The 21,301-nt window shown below is 44.2% G+C and overlaps 1 protein-coding gene across 4 annotated transcripts in view; it reads left to right on the plus strand.

Moving 5' to 3' along the window:
• Nucleotides 1–21,301, plus strand: part of LOC127043896 (dynein axonemal heavy chain 5-like) — a 644,537-nt gene that overhangs the window by 539,964 nt on the left and 83,272 nt on the right. For all 4 annotated transcript variants that reach the window (XM_050938120.1, XM_050938119.1, XM_050938121.1 and 1 more), the window contains 3 exons: nucleotides 2,279–2,497; nucleotides 4,243–4,419; nucleotides 11,080–11,274. In XM_050938120.1, coding sequence (XP_050794077.1) covers nucleotides 2,279–2,497; nucleotides 4,243–4,419; nucleotides 11,080–11,274 — 591 coding nt within the window. The remainder of the gene's footprint in view (nucleotides 1–2,278; nucleotides 2,498–4,242; nucleotides 4,420–11,079; nucleotides 11,275–21,301) is intronic.

Here is a 21,301-nt window from a genome sequence, read left to right on the forward strand (position 1 = left end):
CAGTGTAGGTGCTCATGAATGACATTGTGATATTTCCCAAGGAGCTCTACCAAACCAAGGAAATTACCATTATGTTCAGTGAACAATGTATCCAATGAGCTGTGGAAAGCCAAATTATTCTTTGCAAGCATGGGCGGTGGGTATCGTAGGCAAGAGGAGGCTGTGCCTCCCCAAACAGCCTATCGTTGCTCTGCCCCCAGGCCAGCGTGCCTCCTGAAGGGACTTGGGGTGACCAGGGCAGCTGGTGCTGGGCCACGTTGCCTGCCCGGCGCTCTGGGACTGGGTGCCTGAGCACTGGGACTGGAGGCCACCCAGGGCTGGGGGCACAGCAACTGCGCTGCCTGGTTACCTGAGCTCCAGGGCAGGGTTAGTGACTGTGCTGCCCAGCCACCTGACCCCCAGGGCTGGGGGCGTGGTGACCATGCTGCCCAGACAGCCCAGTCCTGGAGCTGGGGGTGCTGCTGGGGGCGCTGTGGCTGCACTGTCTGGCCACCCACAGCAGCGGGAGTGGGGGTGCTGTGGCTGCGCCGCCCAGGCGCTGTAGGAGCCGAGGCTGTGGTGCAACGGGGCTGGGCCCTCTCCCCCCGGCTGTCTGGCATTGGGGTCAGGGGGCCACAGTGGGAGTGCTTTTGGTTCCTGTGGCAGAGAGGGGACAGAAGGGGAGGGGCGGGGCCTCGGGCACAAGAGGAGGAGCCAAGTGTTAGCCTCCTCGGGCAGCCAGGTCACCGGCCTCCCCTGTTTGCAAGGAAGAGGGTAATTGAGATCAGACACTTGAGCATGTTCCTCCAATGCTGGATTTCTACAGTAATAATGCGCTGGTTTTCTGTCTCTGTGCATTTATTTAGCTTAAGCCTAGACTCGATCTCCATCCATTTGGAGTAGGGCATAAAATGGCCAGGTGACTTTTTTCATGTTGCTTCAGAGCATCAGCTAAGTTATGCCAGTAATTGTACCCAGAAAGCACAAGCAACAATTTCGCATTCTTGTCAAATATTTTGCAACAAAAACAGAATGCTAGAGTTTGAGTAAACTAGCCAGCACCCTGAGCCCAGCACCCCCAAGCGTGGCATCCCAAGCAGTTGCCTGGGTCACTTGCCACTAAATCCAGCCCTGCTCTTGGGATTCTCAAGACATGCACTTGGCTTTTATTTTTCACAAGGATTTCACTAACTAAAGCAAGGACAATTGCCTGGATTTCAGCATATTATAATCAGAATTAAGGACATTTTCTTAGCAGAGCCCTGTGTTACAAACCAGTGCTTGTTTAGACTGTTTACAATGTCATCCTAATGGTGTCAATGTTCTGTTTGTTTATTGGCTTGGGCAAGGTGGGAGATATTTGCCTAAGTGAGACCTTTTATGAGTTATATATGGGTAATAAAGCTTTTGACAGAAAATACATGACCACTTCAGAAATCTTGTAACAAAAGGAGTATAGAGTTAAGTTACATGCAGATTATACCAGATTCTCATTAAATTCCAAAATAACCAGTTCAGCAGGAAACAATCTTTAATTATAAATGTGATTACTAAGCAGGGTTTCCTTTAGTTGCTCCCTGATTTTTTACAATTATGTATATGTAGGAATAAACTTTTCATAATTCATTGAATAAACATTAGTTTTGTCTGGTAGGAATGCACCAGTCATGAGCTCAGATTTCAGTGATTAAATATTAGTAATTAAGAATTAAACAGTTAGGTGAAGCATGTTGGTTGGATTTTAGCTCCCGGAAGAGCAAAAATGCATGCTTAGTGCAACTGGTACATTGTGCTTCCTTTTACTTTATCACAGAAGTAATTGGGAGGAAAACCAGTAGTTTGCTTAATTAGCTGTTCGTAATTCAAAAGTCACAGTTGTCATTTGTTCATGCCCTCAGAAGAAATTACAAAAGTTTGAGACTTGGGTATAATACTGAACAGATTGCCTAAAGTCCCTAGCGTACAGCTGTTTCATGATGGCTTTCGACTGTATTGCCGATTTTGAACTGTTGAAAATGAAGATGCATTGTATGATTAACTGATCAGCCTGAAGTTACTAACTAATCAAAGCAGTTTAATAATGCACCAAACCACTTAATGTTGTGATTTCTTGCCAGCAATAACTAAAATTGAAAAAAGAAACTATATTAAAGTTTTCTGGTTTCAAACAAAGCATTGTGTTAAAATAATACCCCAGTACTGTACAGTAATACCACACTATAGTAGTATGGAATGAATGCTATGAGTTAGAACTGTCAGATAATTGGGATTTAATATTTTCACTCTAAATTATTTGTAGGCAAATCTAGCATTGCAGGAAGCAAGGCTAGCAGTTGCCCAAACGGAATTAAATAATGCACAGAACCAGCTTGATGAGAAACAGAGGGAATTGGACCAAGTACAAGCCATGTATAATGCTGCCATGCAAGAGAAACAAACTTTACTGGATGATGCTGAGGCTTGCAGACGGAAGATGAATAATGCCACAGCCCTAATTGAAGGATTAGGTGGAGAAAAGGTATTGATGCAGCTGAGCAGAGATCCTGCAAAAATTAATTGCTTTGAGCACCACCCATAGCAACAATCAATAGTGCCAAATAAATTCAGACAAAAAGTGACATCTAAATACTGCAGTGTGAATGTTATTGTGTTTTGCTTATATATATGTAAAATTCTTGGTTGATCTGTGTGTATATAACAAAGTTATAATAGCCTGTTGAGTTAATATGGCTCTTTTGTATGCACATTTAGATCATGATTCTGCAATTCATGTCAGGCTAAAGGATTGGTTCAAGCACGGGGTGCAATACTGGCAAAACTCCCTTTAACTTCAGTAGGATCATGAAATAGGTCTTTAATTAAACATTTGAATTAAATATTATGAAAAGAATTATTCTTTTTCATATGTACCCAAGAATAGTAGTTCAAAGTATTGACTATTACCCTGCAAAAAATTTTCAGTTGCAGGTCTGTGAGTTGACAAACATGTTAACCGATAGGTTATAATTTTGACTTGTCAGTATCCCATGGGCAAGACAGCATTGGGTCAAAGACACTGTTACAGTTTTCACCCAGTAGAAAAGTAAGGCCTGGCAGCATTTCACATCAGTTCAGAATGCATATCTGAAGATAGACTATGAGGAACATTGCCTTTACAAAATTGTGTGCACTTCCAATAAATACTGAATGTATATTTTTAACCCAAAAACACATTAGGGTTGGACATTTTGATCATGTCATGGAGTGACCATTTCCCCATGTGCTTTGAGCTTGAAATCGCCTTTTCTTGTCAGGGTGAAGGAACTGCTTTGTTGGCCCGGCTTTAGGGGCTAATGGAACCTGAACCTTTCCAGAGGACTCTGAAGGAGGATACTGTTCATCTCTGTTGATCATTTGTTAGCACCTTATAATAATTGGTTGTGTGAAATCCTAGCCTCAGTGAAGTCAATGAGAGTTTTGTCATTGATTCCAGTGGGCCCAGGATTTCACCATGTGTCTTTCAGTTTGATGGGTTGGCTCCTTGGTGCCTTCTACCCTGGGTTCTTCACAAGTCACCTGTTTATGGAGGACTTGTGACCGCTGAAGCAGAAACAGGACAGCTGGACCAGTGGTGGTGCAAGACTTGATCTAATTGATTCCATCATCAAGTATATGCTGTGCAGGAACTATAAAGACATTTTTTGCCTCCACCATTGCATCCACAAAGTCTCGAAGTTTGAGGAGAAAAAGCTGTCATTGTTTTTTGTTGTGTTTTAAATATATATGAAAAGTGTTGAAAGCTTTGGCTACATATTTTAAGCCAATACATAAACTGAAAGAGCAAATCTGAACATTTAACTGCAATTCAGTATGGTGAGGTTTCATGGGTCTTGAGCTGTAAGATCTTTCAGGACCTGTGAGTCTGCTATACTTTCAGAGACCGACAGCATGATAAGGGGATACACAGAGCCTGGTCCTGCAGTCTTCACTTGGACAAAACTGTCACTGCCTTTAATGAGAGTTTTGTTTAACTAAAGATTGTAAGACCAGGCCAATAGTGCATACAAAACAAATGAGAATAGAAATTCATAACCTTAAGGGAATAATTAAAAAAATATTTAGGAAACTTCTTATGCTTTCGGAATAGAATGTTTTAAGCCCAAAACACTCTTGATTCAATTAGCAGTAAAAATATACTTGGAATAAAAATAGATGCTTTGATTTGAACTTCAGTTGAATTTTGTGCCTATTTAACAAAGTTCTTTACAACATTTTAAAATTTAGATTCGTTGGACAGAAAGCAGCAAAAATTTTCAAAATCAAATTATTCGATTAGTGGGAAATGTTCTTCTAGCCACTGGATTTCTCTCTTACTCTGGGCCATTTAATCAGGAGTATAGGAACCTGCTGCTCCGGCTGTGGAAGACAGAAATGGACCGAAATAGAATTCCATATAGTGACGTAAGTATTCCTGCATTCTAGAAAAAGGTACATTATTGTGCCCCACAGAGAAATACAGTTAAGAACATTTAATCCTTAACAGAGAAATAATTTGAAAAGATTTATAGTCTGTCAAGTTCCATCTCCTTCTTTTTAAAAAATAAAAATAAAGAAATTGGCAAATATGCGAATATAAAAAAATCTCATTCAAAAATCCTCTCTTTTTACTTCAGTACATCCTAAATCCTGCACATACTGAATCACATGGTGGAGTTAGCAAATTCAACCAGGCTACTGTAATATGAGAATTCCTTATGTTAATATTTCTGTAAATCACTTTAGCTATATACGGTATTTAGTGACAGTAAGATAATATAAAAAAGATCCTGCTCCTGCTCCCAATGGAGTCATTGCCGGCAATTTTAGGCACCAGATCCCTGTCAGCATGTATAGGGTGACTGTGTCCTTAAAAACCAAAATATCCTTGTTTTCAAGGTGTATCCACACGAATTTCACTAAAAGTAATGAGTACATGTGTGCTTCAAGGACTTCCCCCTAAAAGGATTATCACACTCTTGCCAGAACTTTCCAGGGACTCCCCCACCCCTCTGTACTTGTCCTTTAACCTGCATTCCTCCTGTAGGAGAGGGAAGAGGCTTGTTTGGCTGAGGAGAGCAGAGGTTCCCTTCTCTCATTCTCCCAAGCACCTCTTCCTGTTACCACCAAGACCATCCCCTTTCTGTTGTTACTCACTATCCCCCCCACCAACATTAAACATCTGGTCAACGTAGAATCACTTATTTTATTGTTATGATTCTGAAGTTTAAAGCCATGAATATCAGGGATGGATTTGGATGAAAGCTCCTTTTATTTGTTTCATATTTCTGCCAGATTGTGTAATGAATACTTTAACCCACTGTTCTTACAGATTAAGTTGTCAAAGCAATTGACTCCTCACTCGCACAATAAGGTTTACTAGGATTTAGAGTTACTTAAGTATAACATTAAGATAATCGAGATTTGCTAGAAAATGCTTGTAAAATGGAACTAAACAGTTTTTCCATTTCTCAGACTTCATGCTTCATTTTTAATCTCAGGGTAGTTTGTTTGATTTTAAGTTTTAAAGTGACATGAAAATGTTCTTAAAACCAACTATAGTACAGAACACTGTAGCTTTAGAATAGGGAAATGTTATTTCTACACTCACATACATTAGAAATTAGAAAGTAAGTGCAGCCATATCCTAATCCTGTCCCTCAGCCTTGTCTACACATAGTTGCACCATTTTAACTAACCGTATGATGTTAAGCTGATTTACTTAAACCAGTGGTTTTCAAATGATAGGTTGCGACCCAGTACTGGGTCGTGGAATGTTCTTGGGAAAGTTTATGGAGCTTCTTCCCCAGGAGTCCCGTCAAGAATTTACGGCCCTACTTGAGGAGGGTAAAAAGGTGGCAAGAACCTCCCTCCAAGCCTCTCTGGATGCAGCGGATTCTGCAGCCAGAACTCTGGTGTCGGGAGTGACGATGAGGCATATCTCCTGGCTCCAGGTCTCAGGCCTTCCTCCTGAATTACAACAAACTATTCAGGACTTGCCCTTCAAAGGCCAGGGCCTTTTCTCAGACAAGACTAACCTCAGATTGCAAAGTCTGAAGGACAATCGCGTCATAATGCGCTCACTGGGAGTGCACACACCAGTGACCCAATCAGGACCTTCCGGCCCCAGCCACACCACCCTGACGCCCCGCCTAGGCCGCGTCAGGACTTTAGCAGAAGGCATGGTAGAAGGAATTGTCAGAGGCTGTCTGGCCCCCAAGGGGGTCAAAATCAGGCCTCCCCTAAACCACCAGCGGGGCCCAAGCAGAACTTTTGATGGGACACCCGAGGACGGCCCATCAGTTACTTTCCCGGATCTTTTTCCTCCATTTGTCAACTGCCTCTCCCATTTCCTCTCTGCCTGGTCCCAGCTAACTTCCGATTGCTGGGTCCTGCACACGGTGGAATTGGGATACCACCTCCAGTTTATTTCAGCCCCACCTTCCCACCCGTCCTCCCCGTCCCTCTTCAGGGACCCCTCTCACGAGCAATTCCTCTTACAAGAGGTCCAGTCACTCCTAGCCACAGGAGCCATAGAGGAGGTGCCAAAAGACATGAGGGGCAAGGGGTTTTATTCCTGCTACTTCCTAATCCCCAAGGCAAAGGGAGGTCTGCGACCGATCCTAGACCTGCGAGAACTCAACAAATTCATGATAAAGTTGAAGTTCTGCATGGTAACCCTGGGGACCATTATCCCGTCCCTGGATCCGGGAGACTGGTATGCCACCCTTGATATGAAGGACGCATATTTCCACATCGCAATTTACCCACCACACAGACAGTACCTCCATTTTGTGGTCAACCATCAACACTTTCAGTTCACCGTACTTCCGTTCGGCCTTTCTACGGCCCCGCGAGTGTTCATGAAATGAATGGCCGTAGTCGCTGCCTCCCTCCGGCGTCGTTGAGTACACGACTACCCGTATCTCGACGATTGGCTCATTCGAGGGACTTCCCAGTTACAAGTGTCACACCACCTGTGCATCGTCCAAGACCTCTTCAGGAGCCTAGGCCTGCTGATCAACACAGAGAAGTCTACTCTGACACCCTCGCAGAGAATAGACTTCATCGGAGCGGTTCTGGACTCCAGTCTGGCCAGAGCCTGTCTCCCACAGTCGCATTTTCAAGCAATGGCTACAATTATTCGAGATCTTCAAACCTTCCCGACAACGTTGGTGTGCAACTGCCTCAGTCTAGTAGGTCACATGGCCTCCTGCACCTTCGTGACCAAACACGCCAGGCTACATCTCCATCCCTTTCAAACCTGGCTTGCTTCAATATACCGGCCACGCAGGGACAGCCGGGACTCGGTGCTCACTATTCCTCAGAAGGTTCTGGGCTCCCTAACCTGGTGGCTAGACCCCACTATAGTCTGTGCAGGGATGCCATTCCACCTGCCTCAACCCTCGATGGCCCTAACCATGGACCCATCATCTCTTGGTTGGGGTGCTCACCTCGAGGGCCTACACACTCAAGGCCTCTGGTCAACTCAAGAGTTAGCCTTACACAACAATGTGCAGGAACTGAGGGCAGTGAGTCTAGCATGCCAGGTGTTTCGAGAACATCTCCAAGGCCGTTGTGTGTCAGTATTCACGGACAACACAACGGCTATGTTTTACATAAACAAGCAGGGCGGAGCATGCTTCTCCCTCCTCTGTCAAGAAGCCTTCCACCTCTGGGACTGTTGCATAGCCCACTGGATCGATTTGGTAGTGTCCTTTCTCCCAGGAGTCCAGAACACTCTGGCGGATCACCTCAGCAGATCCTTCCTGTCTCACGAGTGGTCGATTCGTCTGGATGTCATCCATTCTGTTTTCCAGAAGTAGGGGTTTCCCCACATAGACCTCTTTGCCTCCCGAGAGAAGAGGAAATGCCAGGTGTTCTGCTCCTTTCAGGGATGTTCTCCGGGTTCCCTATCAGATGCTTTCCTCATCCCGTGGAAGAAGCACCTACTCTACGCCTTTCCACCGTTCCCGCTGGTCCACAGAGTCCTACTCAAGCTTCACAGGGACAGCGCCCGCCTGCTCCTGATTGCTCCAGCGTGGCCGAGGCAGCACTGATACACCATGTTGTTTGACGTCTCAGTGGCAGACCTGATCCTCCTGCCACTCTGGCCGGATCTCATAACATAATTCGGCAGACTTCACCATCCGGACTTGCAGTCTCTTCACCTCCCAGCATGGTTGCTGCGTGGTTGAGCCAGTCTGAGATGCGTTGCTTTGCCTCCATCCAACAGGTGCTCTTGGGCAGTAGGAAGCCTTCCACTAGGATGACATATCTGGCCAAGTGGACGCATTTCTCCTGTTGGTGCGCTCAGCATAACTCAGTCCCCATGCAGGTGTCAGTTCCTACTGTCCTGGGCTACCTTTGGTCCCTGAAAGAACAAGGCCTAGCGGTCTCTTCCATAAAGGTGCATCTGGCAGCCATCTCCGCCTTCCACCCAGGGGAAAATGGCCGATCAGTCTTTTCTCACCCCATAGTTTCAAGGTTCCTCAAGGGATTGGAACGTTTGTACCCACAAGTTAGATGCCCGACCCCTACCTGGGACCTCAACCTGGTGCTAGCCAAGCTTATGGGTGCTCCTTTCGAACCACTAGCCACCTGCTTGCTGCTGTACCTTTCCTGGAAGACAGCCTTCCTCATCACTATTACTTCGGCAAGACGAGTATCTGAGCTTTGGGCCCTGACAGCGGACCCCCCGTATACGGTGTTCCATAAGGACAAGGTATAGCTGCGACCACACCCCTCCTTCCTCCCTAAGTTGGTGTCCTCCTTTCATGTCAATCAAGACATCTTCCTTCCAGTCTTTTTCCCGAAGCTGCATCCATCGCATCGGGAACAACAGCTGCACACGCTAGATGTTCGCAAGGCTCTCGCCTTTTATATCGAGAGAACAAAACCCTTCCAAAGGTCGCCTCAGCTCTTTGTAGCTGTGGCAGACCGGATGAAAGGCCTACTGGTCTCATCCCAAAGAATTTCATCTTGAGTAACGTCCTGCATCTGTACATGCTATGATTTGGCTCACGTTCCGGCTAGCCACCTCACCGCCCATTCTACTCGGGCTCAAGCTTCATCTGCCACCTTCCTGGCCCATGTTCCCATCCAGGAAATATGTTGGGCAGCTATCTGGTCATCGATTCACACCTTTGCCTCACATTACGCATTGGTTCAACAGTCCAGAGATGATGCAGCGTTTGGCTCAGCAGTTCTGCATTCTGCAACATCTCACTCCGATCCCACCGCCTAGGTAAGGCTTGGGAATCACCTAATTGGAATGGATATGAGCAAGCACTCGAAGAAGAAAAGACAGTTACTCACCTTTGTAACTGTTGTTCTTCGAGATGTGTTGGTCATATCCATTCCAAACCGGCCCTCCTTCCCCTCTGTCGGAGTAGCTGGCAAGAAGGAACTGAGGGGCCGTTGGGTTGGCAGGGGTATATATCCGGTGCCGTAATGGCACCACTCCAGGGGGTGACCCAGCCGACCCGCCGAGTGTTGCTAGGGTAAAAATCTTCCGACAAACGTGCATGCGGCGCGCGCACACCTAATTGGAATGGATATGAGCAACACATCTTGAAGAACAACAGTTACAAAGGTGAGTAACCGTCTTTTTTATTTTTGTTTGCACTTATTTTTGTACATAATTCTACATTTTTAAGTTTAAATTTCATAATAAAGAGATTGCACTTCTGTACCTGTATTAGGTGAATTTAAATATATTATTTCTTTTGTTTTTTACAGTGCAAATATTTGTAATAATAAAAAATATAAAGTGAGCGCTGTACTCTTTGTATTCTGTGTTGTAATTAAAATCAATATATTTGAAAATGTAGAAAATATCCAAAAACATTTAAGTAAATGTTATTCTATTATTGTTTAACAGTACAATTAATCACGATTGATTTTTTAAATCACTTGACAGCCCTATTATTAACTTGTTTGTGCCTCACTTTTCCCAGCTTGAAGTGAAATTATTAAAGTTTTGACATGGTCAGACTGAAGGTGTCAAAGGAGTGCAAATAGAACTAGCCACTAGGTCTTGGAGCCACCAGTGTTGCCAACTCTCATGACTTTATCACAAGTCTTGCAATTTTTGGTGTTTTTCTTAAAGCTCCATCCTCTAGAGTCATCTGCTTTTGTAAGAATTTCAGCTTACATTTAAGAAAGGAAGATGTTTCTAGCCCTAGTAGTTGCGGAGAAAGCTTGAAAATGTGAATGCTAAAAGCTGCCAAAACAGAAGGCAAATAAAAGAACTCAAACTATATTGTTTTTAAAATCTCTTGATTTTTGGAGGCCTGACTCATGATTTGAACTTTTGGGGTTGGCAATAGCAAGCCTAGCTCTGACCACATCTTAATTGGGGAGACTTAGGCCATCGAAGCCAGTCAGACTACTTGCAGTACATAAAGTTAAGCATGTGAGTAAATCTTTGCAGAATCAGGCCTTAAAAGAGAATGAAAGCTGGGGAAAGCCTTGACATTTTAACAGTACGTTTCTAAGCCTTTTCTTTGAAAATGTAAAGTAATTGCTATGATTCGGAGTTTGTGGGATATTCACTTCCCCCCTTTTGGATCCATTGGAGGGCATGATATGAATTTACAGCTGGAATGGGCAGTGCTTTGCAGAATGAAGCTGAGGACAAAGGCTGCCTGCAGCAGATGTGGCTATAAAGTGGCTGCTTGTAGCTGAGCTGGCAAAAAGGAGGGTAGCTCACTAACAGTGAGTGAGCATATGGACTGAGAACAGAACTGGGACCAAAGTGCTCCCACAGTTTTAATCCTGGCTCTGACACTGACTTCCTCAGTGGGACCAGTCTGGTCACTTAGCTCTTTTGTCTTAGGGTGCATCTACTTTTCAAAATAAAAAACAAAAACATGGCAGCGAGTCTCAGAGTCCTGGTCAGTTCTTGCGGGGCTCATGCTATGGGGCTAAAAATAGCAGTGTAGGCATTCCCATTCAAGCTGGAGCCCAGGCTCTAAAACTCAGCAAGGTGAAGTATGTTTGCTTTTTCAGAAAATTTAGCTTCCAACTAAGCATTTTTAATAATAGCATGCTAACAGATTATAATTTAATATTTTATACTAGGATCTTAACCTCATCAGTATGCTTGTTGACAATGCTAAAATTGGAGAATGGAGCCTTCAGGGTCTCCCAAATGATGACCTTTCAATTCAGAATGGCATCATTGTCACAAAGGCATCTCGGTATCCTTTGCTGATTGACCCACAAGGTCAAGGAAAGATCTGGATTAAGAATAAGGAAAAGGATAACGAACTTCAGGTATGTTCTCTGTTTAAAGCATTTTTCATCTTTTGTCATGTTAGATCATTGCTAGTAGTATAATAACCAGTACAAGTTAATTATACACTACCATATTTTGGCTATGCACTATGGTAATTGGAATCAAGTCTTTATTTTATATTTTGTCTGTGGTGAGAAGATGTAAAAAATGATGTATAGTTTACATATATATTATGCTTTTATGTAAAAGGATGACATCCATCCGATAATTTGTATTTATCCTACACCTTTGACCACCTCACCCACACTCTAGTCACCTGTTGATCCCTTTTGGGATTTGGGACTTACTGTCACATTCCAGACCTCTGAGATCTTCAATTTTTTTTTTGTTCAGTCTACTTTCCACATTAATGTTCCATTTCTGTTGCACACCTTCTCTCCTCATTCATTTTTCATGGGCTAATGTCCCTTCAGCAACGGTCCAATGGTGTTGCTGGTGGCTCCAAGTCTAAGCTCTGCCCTTCAAATCAGGCCACCAGATCTTCTGCCTCCAGATCTTCTGCCTCCAGAAGTATGACAAATTGGCCTTTCACTTTCTCTCAACTATTTTGTTTTATCATCTTTGTTTTTATTCATTTTTGTGCAGTTGCAAGTTATAATCTTCCTCCTCCTCCTCCTCCCCTGTGTATCAGGGTAAATAGCAGTGTGGTGGTTTCAACCACTTGGATGTGCCACTGCCAGACTTTTCTGTCCCCACTCGGGCACGGCTGAGCTGTCCTGCAAACAACTGGCTTAAATGTAAGCAGTGCTCCCTACACAAGGCAGCACTGACAGCCTCTCTAGAGAGGGAATTATGTCCTGCCACTTCCCAGGGATGGGGCTTGGAGCCAGAGTGGCATGTCAGGTCCCTGCCCTGTCCTGTGGAGTCATGGCTTCTAAGCAGAAAAGCCCATTAGGAGTTTCTGAACTTTCAGGGAGAGAGCCTAAAGACAAGGAGGAAGGTATCTGGCCAGCTCAGCAGGCAAGTCCCACAACAGAGCTGGGCTGGGTCCTGAAAGGGACTCTCTGCTGCTCCTTGGGGAAAGTAGCAGGCCTCTTATCTAGCTCCCTTTCCAGAGAGGTAAGTGAGAAATCCCTTCCCATGATAAGAATGATCCTGACTGACTGAGGAAAGCCATGAGTGGTACTTGGTTGCACATGTAGTATTTAGCTGGGTGTTAGCTAGCCTGGAGGAGCAGGCCTTTCAGACTCCCCAAGTCAGTTAACAAGATTCTTTAACAACCAGTACCCTTCCTCTGTTGTATGGTCCGCAGTATTAATTTAGATAGAATATATGGGCTAGAAGTGTTAACATACCCACTCACTGTCCAGCATTAAACAGTGTTAAATGAGGTTCGGGGTTTGATATATGAAAACCTCAGCTTGCTTAATACCATGGCAAACACACCATTAAAAATCCTTTTAACTTTTTATTAACGATAAAGAAAAGAAGGAAAGCATTTGAAATGTAAAGTACTCAGTAAGGCTTTCATGTTAACAACATCGTTTGTTCTTTTTCCCTTTAGCTAGAGAGAGCTTTTAGAAGGGGGGAAAAAAAACCTTGTTTGACAGACTCTTAGATGGTAACAAAGATGGTAATAATTGTCCTTTTAGGGAGAAGAAAAGTTAGCTGAGATTGGCTGTAGCTGTTGTTGCTGCTGCTGTTAAAGTCCAATTCCGTTTCATCCCAGGCATGTTTGAGAATCAGCTGGAGCCAGTAGAGATGGCAGTGTCATTTGGGTGCCTCTCTCTGGCCCAATCTGGTCAGAACATGGCTCAGGATTAGGTTAAGGCAAGTTCAGGGTCTCAGTAGACAGTGCGGGTTGCAGCCATGATGGTGAAACTCACTCCAGTAGCTATTTTTCTTTAAATCTTTCTTTAAGGATGCTGTCGTGGGTCTGGTACACCCTGTCACTCTTTGGGGTCAGGGTAGGGTGTTGTAGCCCCATGGCTGAGTCCAAATGGCTACCCTTAGCCCCAGAGCAGTATGACCTAAGGGCCAGTGTCAGTGAGGCTGCCCTCTTAAGCGGGGCAGTGTGCCCTAGAGACCAGAGTCAATATGGCTGCCCGCTTATCAGACTTAATTTAGTCTTTCTGCCTCCTTTTTGTATCTTTTCCCATCAGCATTATAGGTTATTGTAACATCTTATGAACGTTCACATTCTTTTTACAGTTGAGCTCACAATTAGGCCCAGTTTGTGAGCCCAGTTATCACAACAGGTCCCAAGGCCAGTATAAATAGTGTACTACCTCCCCACAGTAAACAGCAGGAGAAGTAGTACCACATTTGGATCACAAAAGAACCCAAAGAAATCTATCCCTACAGGACTTTTTCAGGACACAGTGTCAGTCAGTATCTTGCAAGGAACTCTTAATATTAATAAAATATCTTCCCTTTCAAGCATTATTAGGTACATGTGTTCCAGTTGATGCTTCCTTTGCGGGCCTTGTTAAGATCTAAATGAGAACATCTGTTTAAACCAAATGTTAAACTAAAATATTTATATAAATCAAAGACATTTCATAAATGTTGGAAGCCTAAACTGGATGCAGCAGTAGCTGCTCCTGTGAAAGACATAGTCACCACTTCTGAAGGGGACTTCCTCCAAAAGATGTCATAGAGCATAATGGTGATGAGACACTTCACAGCAATTTCAAAGCCTCAACTGTAGCCTTTCAAACCAAAGGTTTTTCATATATGTAGTAAGAAAAGCCTACTCTGTGGCAAACAAGTGGCTCATTGTCTAAAAGTATGATCTTTGCTTGGAGTGAGACATCTTGGGTTCTGTCCTGGTCAAACCCTGGTCGTGATCTGCAATGAGCAAAGGTTTCCAACTTGGTGGCTACAAGGAAGCTATGTCACACCCATGAGTAGCCACCACTCATCCTAAACAGATATTGTGCATGCAGACTTCCAGGTGAGGAAATATTGGGGAGAACATTAGAAAAATTACTAGCTGATATTGCAGAGAGGCCTTGGCTCTCATTGTTAAAGCCAGCATAACAATCCACTGGTTGCTACCAACTCCAAGGACATCGGTGGAGGGACTGTTACTCTGGAAGAGAGAAAAATCTGGAGCGGAAGTTTCCAAAAACACCTAGATAATTTTTCCTCCAAATGTACACAAATCCTTTTTATCTTTGTCATGCTGAGGATTTTGTCCAAAGAGCTCACAATTCCTGTAGAAGACTCTTCCTTCGGATCCAGCCTCTTCACCAAGCCTCTTAAGTGGCTGGTTGAGGTCACCATAGACCCCAACTTTTCCCCACGCCAGTGGGTACTTGACCCCTCGCCCTGACCCACCCCTTCCCCACCCCCATGTCAACCCCTTCCCCAAAGTCCTCACTCCAACTGTGCCCCCTCCCTGCCCCATTGGACCCTTTCCCCAAATCTCTGCCCCGGCCCCGCCTCTTCCCTGAGTGCACCATGTTCGTGCTCCTTCCCAGTGCTTGCTGTGCAAAACAGCTGTTTTGCAGTGGCAAGCACTGGGAGCGAGGGGGGAAAAGCAGGCACGTGGCGCATTCAGAGGTGGAGGTGGAGCGGAGGCAGAGGTGAGCTGGGGCGGGGAGCTGCTGGTGAGTGCAGAGCACCCACCAATTTTTCCCCATGGGTGCTTCAGCCCCGGAACATCCATGGAGTTGGCGTCTATGGTAGTCACAGTGTCACAGAGTCCGCACAGGTTTCCTCCTTCTCGCCCTGTGCTTAGGCTGGTAAAATAAGAGTTCTCACACCTTCTTCTGGTGTTTCACCCTTGTGCTTTATTTTACAGTGCCACTGTGTAGTCCCCTTTATCCCACAACAGTTATCCCCTTTCCAACCTGTTCCAGGGTCTCTTGGCGCTTGAGGCTCCCTTCCTGTTGTGAGGAGACAGAGATGTAGCCTCCTGTCCCCTCCCAGGCTAGCCTCCCAACTGAGTTTTGTTCAGGGCTTTTATAGCCCTCCTAACCTTCAGCCCAGCTGTTGCTGCTTAGCTTAGTCTATTGCAGTGAGCCAGCCCTCATTAGGGCCCGCAGCTGGGCTCCCTGCTGGCAGCTTTGAGCCTCTGCCCCTGGCCTCTCTGCCCAAAAGCAGGGCTTAGCCAGCATTTCAGCAGGGCATTCAGGGGGTGTTACCCCTGCCCTACCACACACAGCCAGGCACAAGATGCATGTTACACACTAAAACCCATGCACAGACAACATGCCAATCAGTACCCTGTCCAGAGAAACACACCCCTTCTAAATGAACAGCTGTGGAAAGGATTCATAGCCACCAATTCTTCAAGATCAGGAGGAGCTTTTGATCCCAGTGCAGAGAATTGCTCTCCCAAGGATCAAAACAGACATGGCTTTGGCTGTAATTTTACCATAATGGTAAAGATTTGCAAAGATCCAAAACTTGATTGCATCAGTCATCTCCTGAGAGGTCATCAGTAGTTAGTTATCAGAGAGGTAGTCATGTTAGTCTGTATCAGCAAAACCAACGAGTCCTTATTACTTTTTGTAGTGACGCAGCTACTCCTAGTCTTTATTCAGGCCTAATTTGATGTTGTCAAGTTTGTAAATTAATTCCAGCTCCGCAGTTTCTTGTTGAAGTCTGTTTTTGAAGTTTTTTTGTTGAAGAATGGCCACTTTTAAGTCTATCATTGAGTGTCCAGGGAGATTGAAGAGCTCTCCTTCTGGTTTTTGAATGTTACAATTCTTGATGTCAGTTTTGTGTCCATTTATTCTTTTGCGTGGAGACTGTCTGGTTTGGCCAATGTACATGACAGAGAGGCATTGCTGGCACATGATGGCATATATCACATTGGGAGACGTGCAGGTGAATGAGCCCCTAATGGTGTGGCTGATGTGGTTAGGTCCTATGATGACGTCCCTTGAATATATCTTATATATCTATATATCAGAGTTGGCAACGGGGTTTGTTGCAGGGATTGATTCCTGCGTTAGTGTTTCTGTTGTGTGGTGTGTAGTTGCTAGTGCGTATTTGCTTCAGGTTGGGGCGCTGTCTGTAAGCGAGGACTGGCCTGTCTCCCAGGATCTGTGAGAGTGATGGATCATCCTCCAGGATAGGTTGTAGATCTTTGATGATGTGCTGGAGAGGTTTTAGTTGGGGGCAATAGGGGAGGACGGCTAGTGGCGTTCTGTTACTTTCTTTGTTGGGCCTGTCCTGTAGTAGTGTAATTTGACACCATCAAATTAGGCCTGACTAAAGACTGGAAATGGCTGGGTCACTACAAAAAGTAATTTTCCCTCTGTTGATACTCACACCTTCTTGTCAACTGTTGGGAATGGGCCACATCCACCCTGACTGAATTGGCATCATTAGCACTGATCCCCCACTTGGTAAGGCAACTCCTATCTTTTCATGTGCTGTATATTTATACCTGCCTACTGTATTTTTCACCCACGAAATTTTATGCCCAAATAAATGTGTTAGTCTCTAAGGTGCCATAAGAACTCCTTGTAGTAGTGAGTTAGTTGTTTCCAGTGGTTAGGATTGCTAGTGCCATGCATCAGCTTCATCCCTCATGGGTTTCTCAAAAGCACAGCTGCTGAAATTCCTTCTGAAACATAAAACCATGTGCTTGATGCAATGCAAAATTAAGCATTATTAGATAACATCCAATGCCCCTTTGTGGGAGGTAAGCATAAACAACATGCTGAAAGCCAACACAACATTCATGCTAGACCCTTGCATACTCACTATGGAAGCAAGCATAGTTGGAAGACAAATTTCCAAAATCTCATTGTATGTGTCCTTTTAGTTCATTTCGACACCTCTGTCAGGGTGTGTCCTTAAATAAAGTATTTTAAAAAGCAAAAACCACAAACATGGCCGTATGGGAAGGGACCACTGAGTACCGTATCCTTTCTATGAACGTGACCAGTACCAGCTGCCTAAGTGGAAGGTGCAAAGTACTGTATGGCAGGCACTTATAATATTTGCGGAGGAAGTCTCTTCCTTCTTCCTGTTAAGAGATGGCTTATTTTTGAGGCATGAATGTTTATATCCATTCTGAAAACTAGGGAATAACCAGAGACCAAAGGTTCCCCATGGCAATGGAAGTAGTGTCCTGGGAAGAGAAGAATCTGCTGCCTTTCCTGAGAGTTCACATAAAGGATACAGAAGAGATGAAAATGAAGAGTTGAAATCCTCCTCCTCATCCTTCACTGGCCCAAAAGGTACTTTGGGCTTGCTAAATAGCCAAGGATCCCACATTGTACCTTCAGAAAAGACCAGACATCTTGAAGCTGGGATTCCTTCATGTAGACTGGGAACATCTACCATTAACAGCTTGGGCATTGGAAGAGAAGTATAGTTCACCATGGAATCTCAATTAAGCAATGATACAGTTTTGTATCCAGACAGAACTCAACCAAGATATTTCATTTACTGATCTGGTCAAATTTACATTTCAGGATTGTAGGGGAGCAGAAAGCTCTTTGAGACAGGGACTGCCTCACTGTGTATTGCCCAACACAGTAGTGCCCTGACCTCTCAATGCTGTTGTGATATGAATATTATAATAATCCCAAAGATCTGGTGATCTCGGCTACACTAGAGTTTCTCCAGAAGGTTTGGTTGGAATCCTACAACTGAGCACTATAGAAATGTGTGTACCAACCATAGTGGCATTTTGTAGCCAGGCACATCATATCTTCCATTTGAGTATCAGGTGCCAAGTTTCATCACAGCGACAAATTAGACAAACCTTTGGCTGGCCTTTCTTGTCACCATTACTTCTGAAAAGTAAGTTTTAGAATTAGTTCCCATATCCCTACAAAAACCACACTGCCTTTGTCATGAAGAAAAAGTTAATCTTATAGTTCCAGAAACCTTTCTCTTCAGGGTAAGTTACGCTTTCCACAATTCCTGGGAAATAGTTCTCCCATCATTTTATTCTAACCCTTGGAAGATTTGTGGCGTAAATGGGCATTCTTATAGCTCTAAAGATATATTTTAAGCATACGGAATGCATTTGCCTATTACACCCTGTTCATCTCATTCTGTCATAATGCCAAGGCCCGAGAGCCTCAAAGTTCCTGCAGGCAAGATGTAAAATACTGCACCAGTTGGCATGCTATTCTGTGAATAATTGGGGAACTATTCACAGAAGTTGATAAGGGTACTGGGGGGAAGTTGTATGAGCCTCATCTGAGGAATATTTGCAAAGTAAGTTTCCGTTCCTGTGCAGAGGCATCCTCTGGTAGGAAGGTGCTACTGGGTTGGTTCCCACATAATTCCTTAATGTATAAAGTTCTTGCTTTATATGGAGGAGATGTCTATTCCTGCCTACTATATTCTACTATAATAATTGAACTCTGCTTACTCTTTCCCTCCCAACATCCGGTATGCACTGCTCATTACTTCCCAGGTGTAATGAATGAGGAGAGAAGCCATGCAACAGAATGAAGATTTTCTTACCTGATAATTTTATTTCTGTCAGCACGTTCTCTCTGAATTCAACCCATCCTGGTAGTTTGGTAAATGACCAGAATATAAATTGAAAATGTTCTCTACTGAGAGATTTAGCTATATGGTATCTTAATGCTAATAATTGGTTGCTGGAGAGTTTCTCTATTTGTGGAAGAACTCTGATGTAGGCCTGAGCTGAAGAGTGGAGCATAATCCTGGAGCCTCCAGCAACACCACCTTTGAATTCCATAGTTGGGAGTCATTAATCCATTAGTGGTGAATGAAGAGAGAAGCTGCTAACAGAAGAGAAATTTCTTACTTGATAGTTTTCTATTCTCCTCAATAAGTGTGGAATTTTTATCTCCTCTCCAAATTCCACTGCAAGGATGCAAAATGGGCAATAGTGCAATCCTGCATCTTTGATGGATTTGAAGTCCAATATCTCACGATCCTGAAGAGGTAGAAATGGGAGCTTTATACCATTGTCTGCCAATGTTGTCCTGTTGGAGATGGATTATTGGGAGAGTGCCACCAAGGCAGTTGAAGGTGCATGAGAATTGCAATTTATCACATGGATACCCTTCACTGTTAATGTGGTGAATAGTATACTGCTTCTAGATCCTTTCAAAATGAGGTTGATGGGTGAGAAAAAAGTTTGATAAAAAGATAAGGACAACAACATCATGGGTAATGATGATGTCCCACATGTGATATTATGACCCCTTACCTATCTCTTGTGCCTGCAACCTCCAAACAGAAGGCCACATCATCTAGGGAGGGAAATCAATAGGATTTGGAATCAGGCCCAGAACCCGTAAACCAGTAATAGATAAACATCACCCCCCCCATCCCAGATATGGTGAAGAAACACAGCTAAAAGCATGACAAAACTAAAATGAGAAAAGAGAAAAAATTATAGACAAATTAGAGGATTGGGCCAAAAGAAATCTGATGAGGTTGAACAAGGACAAGTGCAGAGTCCTGCACTTAGGACAGAAGAATCCTATGCACTGCTACAGACTAGGGACCGAATGGCTAGGCAGCAGTTCTGCAGAAAAGTACCTAGGGGTTACAGTGGTCGAGAAGCTGGATATGAGTCAACAGTGTGCCCTTGTTGCCAAGAAGGCTAATGGCATTTTGGGCTGTATAAGTAGGGGCATTGCCAGCAGATTGAGGGACGTGATCATTCTCCTCTATTCGACATTGATGAGGCCTCATCTGGAGTACTGTGTCCAGTTTTGGGCCCCACACTACAAGAAGGATGTGGAAAAACTGGTAAGAGTCCAGCGGAGGGCAGCAAAAATGATTAGGGGGCTGGAGCACATGACTTATGAGTAGCGGCTGAGGGAACTGGGATTGTTTAGTCTGCAGAAGAGAAGAATGAGGGGGGATTCGATAGCTCCTTTCAACTACCTGAAAGGGGGTTCCAAAGAGGATGGATTTAGACTGTTCTCAGTGGAAACAGATAACAGAACAAGGAGAAATGGTCTCAAGTTGCAGTTGAGGAGGTTTAGGTTGGATATTAGGAAAAACGTTTTCACTAGGAGGGTGGTGAAGCACTGGAATGGGTTACCTAGGGAGGTGATGGAATCTCCCTCTGTCAAGGTCTCCTTCCCACTTTGAACTTTAGCGTCCAGAAAGTGGGGACCTGCATGTACCCCTCTAAACTTAATTCCTAGCTTAGATCTGATAATGCTGCCACCAACCAAAATATAGTGTTTGGTACACTTTCTGTCCCCCAAAAACCTTCCCTGGGGAACCCTGAGATATACACTGATCCAAACTCCTTGGATCCTAAAACAGAGAGGAACTAACCTTTTCCCTCCTTCTCACCCCCTCCCAGACTTTCCCTGAGAGAGGCACTGATCCAAACTCCTTGGATCCTAAAACAGAGAGGAATTAACCTTTCCATCCCCCTTCCCCCTCCCAGACTTTCCCTGAGAGGTACACTGATCCAAACTCCTTGGATCCTAAAACAGAGAGGAATTAACCTTTTCCTCCCCTTCCTCTCCCCCCACCACTCCCTGGTGAGTTCAGACCCAGTCCCCTTGGGTCTTACACAAGGACAAAATCAATCAAGTTCTTAAAAGGAAAAGCTTTTAATTAAGAAAGAAAAAGTAAAAATTATCTCTGTAAAATCAAGATGGAAAAATGTTTACAGGGTATCAGCTTTACATAGACCAGAGAGACTCCCTCCCTCCTAGCCTAAGTATAAGTTACAACAAACAGAGGTAAAATATGCTTCCAGCAAAATACACATTTGCAAATCAAGAAAACAAATATAAAGACTAATTCGCCTTCTGTCTAGTACTTACTAGTTAGAACATGAGAGACTGTTTCAGAAAGATTGGAGAAACCTGGTTGAATGTCTGGCTCCTCTTAATCCCCAGAGAGAACAAAGAACAACCCAAAACAAAGACTTCCCTCCACCAAGAATTGAAAGTATCTTGTCCCCCGATTGGTCTTCTGGTCAGGTGTCAGCCAGGTTCACTGAGCTTGTTAACCCTTTACAGGTAAAAGAGACATTAACCCTTAACTATCTGTTTATGACACCCTCCTTAGATGTTTTTAAGGTCAGGCTTGACAAAGCCCTGGCTGGGATGATTTAGTTGGGGACTGGCCTTGCTT

Source organism: Gopherus flavomarginatus, chromosome 2 (assembly GCF_025201925.1).
Source record: "Gopherus flavomarginatus isolate rGopFla2 chromosome 2, rGopFla2.mat.asm, whole genome shotgun sequence".
In the NCBI taxonomy this organism is placed as follows: Eukaryota; Metazoa; Chordata; order Testudines; family Testudinidae; genus Gopherus; species Gopherus flavomarginatus.